The 3,781-nt window shown below is 36.3% G+C and overlaps 1 protein-coding gene across 1 annotated transcript; it reads right to left on the bottom strand.

Moving 5' to 3' along the window:
- Nucleotides 1-768: 768 nt before the first annotated feature.
- LOC113201836 (fat-like cadherin-related tumor suppressor homolog) lies at nt 769-3,781 on the bottom strand (the record flags this gene model as incomplete). Its single annotated transcript, XM_052271139.1, is given in 7 exon segments — nt 769-1,800; nt 1,881-2,072; nt 2,157-2,394; nt 2,479-2,681; nt 2,770-3,072; nt 3,195-3,597; nt 3,714-3,781. Coding segments are annotated over 7 exon segments (1,718 nt in total), but the record flags the coding sequence as incomplete, so codon positions are not given.

Raw genomic sequence — 3,781 nt, 5'->3', positions numbered from 1 at the left:
TGCTGGTAAATTAATAGATGTGGAACAGGTAACTCATCAGAAAATGAAATGGATGAATGAAAGATTAAAATATCACGAGCAACTTTGAAGTGGTCTGGATATGTTTTAAAAGCGGAAAAACTGATGAAAATGAAAGAAACACTTTGCAGTGAGCAGAGCAACTAAAAAATTAATGAGTAAAATGTGGTTTAAAACAAGATGGAGCAGGAAGATACCTACAATAATGGCACAACATGATATAACATAGATAAAATACAGACCAAACATTTGTTTTCAAAATTTAACAAAGAGATTTAGCATTGTCATTAGTTATTGGCACTGGCACAGGTATCATACACAGCTCATTGGATCTGTGATAAGCAGATCATACATCAGAATGCACCATTGACATAAAATGGAATTACATATCCCATTTTATGATCTGAGGGATGGAAAATGAAATGACACTGGTGCCAGAAGATAAATATTGACATATGACAAATAAAATGATATTTTTTAAACTGTAGGTGAAAATATCTTCATACAGTAACTACTATTTCAGAACATACAGAACAACTGATGGGTTCGGGTAACCCATATATTTATGGAAACTCAACTTTTTCAGTCATATAATACACATATTTTTATCATTTTTATAGTACCTATCATTCTGATTTTTGTTTTTGTTTTATTGACTTAAAACAGTACAAGAATTTGATCAAGTCAGAGAAGATAAACTATTTTACGACCAATTCAAATGTAGGTATTAAAATAATAAGAAAACCAAAGTCCTTATCAGTCCTTTCATTTCCAATTATTTGAATGGCTAACCAAATAAAGTTTCTCATCACACATTGGTGTACAACAAGGCAAATCTGTTCAGACTGTTTGCCTGATGACACAGTCAGTCTTCTCTAGCTACCCCACTCAAAACAATTTTCTTTTCTCAACTGAAGCTTAATAATTTAAGAAATGAATGAGATCAAACACTAGAAAGCTAATGGAGGGGGATCTCATTTTACAAGAAGGCACTGATTACAACAGTTCACTTGCCATTTAACAAAACTGACAATTCCATCAAGAGAGGAAAATTATAAAACACTTGGTCAAAGATAAAGTAATGAAAGCAGTCTTTTAAAGAAATTAATACTGCAATAAGAATGTAAGTAGAATTTTTTTCAACTGGCAAGCCAGTGATATTATATTAATCAGACACAGAAAATAGGAGATGCACCACATTCTAATGGCCCCAGCATAGATATTTTTAGCTTCGAAATATACAAGTTAACAAGTTAGCAAACATTCTTTAAAAGAAACCTATTTTTACAGCCACAAATGCAAGAAAAGGCTTCTTTTGGTTGTGAGATTAATTTAAAACCTTACAGACTAAAGCAAAAGTTAAAGGGGATACTCAAAGCATTTCATTTTCAATTCATAATCACTAATAAACGGCAATGGCCATGTCTTTGAAATGCATGAATGAGCTGGGAGGTTCCCAGCAATGCTGTTGTCATACAGATGTTTGGGTGACCTTAGTCCATGGTCGATGAATATCAGCCCCTTCAACTTCAGAATCATCAATATCACACAAATTGGTAGAAAGATCACTTTGGCTTCTGAGTAAAGATGTTCGTTGATGGTGGTGTCCATTATAGCTGTATGGGGAAACATCTTCATCGTCAGACTCAGGCAGTGGGTTGTGAGGCAAATTGTTGTTCGGATGCAGCAAATAGCTGTGAGCATCAATGTCCTCAGAGTCATCAACACAGTCTTCTTCGTTTAATGTTTCCATATCACGTAGGCCGTTGATAGTTTCACCCACTAGAAAATAATAATGGGGAAATTATGTTAGTATACTAAGAACATTACATCTTGTTTTAACTTTTTGTCATGACACTTACTTGAGGGTAATGTGACGCTAAGATTTGGTCTGCCTTCATTACTCTCATCACTGTGGAAACTGCTGGAGTCAGGCACTTCACTACCCGGAACCTCTGTGATGTTCGGAAGTGGTGGCTGGCATGGTCGAGACCAGTCTGAAATGTCCCAATGGTATCCTGGAGAACGATAGCAGTCTTCTGCTGCCTTACCTCCTAAAAGTAAGAAAGTATTTTTAAAAATTATCAAGTCATCTTACTAAAAAGCAAAATCATCTTTGATATCACATTCATACATACCATTATTCAACTTGCTCATTTCACTCAAAGGGAGTTGAATTGGGGCACCTACAACATTCATAGGAGATTGCCTGTTTAAGTTACGAAGGTAATCAGCAGGTACATTTTCTAACTCATCCCCGGCAGAACCATAGCTCCTTAAAGTATCTAAATTGTTTAAGGTAGCTGCAATATACTGCTCATGGTGAGTGCTGGGAGTAAAGGACGCTGGCCGAGCAGGACATGTCAATGGCTCTCTCTGTGTGAACACATCATAAAACATTAGTGTGGAACAAAAAAAAAATACCTAAGTACAAAATTTTTAATGGTGTAAAAACCATACCTGACTAACTTCTAGGTTACTCAGCTTAGAGCTTCTTTTAAAATCAGAGTTTGTGAGACGTGTTGAATTAAGAACCATATCCTTATTTGTCCCATTATTTATGTTACTTCCACCTCTGTTGTTTTGTCTATTTATACGAAACCTACGATAACAGATACAGCCCACAACCGAAAAGATGATGAGGAAGAGAGTAACTGTAATACCTGTAACCAAAATTATCTCTATTATCCCTTAAACAATTGAAGAAAAAAAAATCACTTTTGAAAAATAAACATCACTGATTATACTAACCCAGAATTTCATCCCAAGTAACATTGTAAATAGATGATGTTATGGAAGTATGGAAGACACTAGTACCACAATCAATACCAGTCATATTTATGGGACAGACACAGTAGAATGTTCCTCGCTGGTTCACACAAGTCGCACCACTATAGCAAGGTGACGACGCACACTCATCAATATCTTGGGAGCACAACTCTCCTGTGAAACCCACTAAGCATTTGCATAGAGGACCTTCATCCCCCTCTTTGCAGGGCAAGTCGTTGCCACAAGGATTGGGAGAGCAGAAGTGTCCATACTCACATCTCTTACCTTCAAAATATAAAGAGGGAGTAAAAAATTGTGCAACCATGGGACAATAAAATTTAGCAGATGACAATATTAAAAGCTAGCAAAAAGTGAGAAAGTTTACAAAAGCAGATATATAATCTTACCACTTAGTCCTTCTTCACATTCACATCTGTATGATCCACCTGGTAGAGCAATACAACGTCCTCCGTACAAGCACGGAGAGGATGCACATGGAGTTGTCTCTCTTTCACATCGAACACCATTGAAACGTTCAACACACAAACATGAAAAGCCCTCTATATTGGATGGGTCATTTTCATCTCGGCATGTTCCACCATTCAAACAAGGGTGATGACTACATGGACCAGGGGGCAAAGGTGGTCCACATGTGAATTGAACATTAGCTAAACGTTTGAGGCCAGCATATGTACTTGCACTAGAAGAGTGTAATGGAACAGGTGTGCCCCAAAGCTGAACAACATCCAAACAACCGGTAAAACCTCTTGAGAGTGTTTCAAATCCCAGAACTGTAGCATGTGGTTGAACCTATCAAGGGGAGAAAAAATAAATAATTTAAAAAGAAAACAATGTACACTTAACACAGACCTGCACTTAAATTAAAATTTCATTATAACAAATTAATAAAATTAGATGCTTATTACCTCTGAGCCAAAATATAGAAGGTTGCTATACTTGGTATTGCCTTGTTGAATTTCTGTGTTAAGAACAC

Source organism: Frankliniella occidentalis, unplaced genomic scaffold, assembly GCF_000697945.3.
Source record: "Frankliniella occidentalis isolate FOCC.00 unplaced genomic scaffold, Focc_3.1 Scaffold151, whole genome shotgun sequence".
In the NCBI taxonomy this organism is placed as follows: domain Eukaryota; kingdom Metazoa; phylum Arthropoda; class Insecta; order Thysanoptera; family Thripidae; genus Frankliniella; species Frankliniella occidentalis.
Note: the sequence above shows the minus strand (reverse complement) of the source record. Positions and strands in the feature narration are given on the sequence as shown.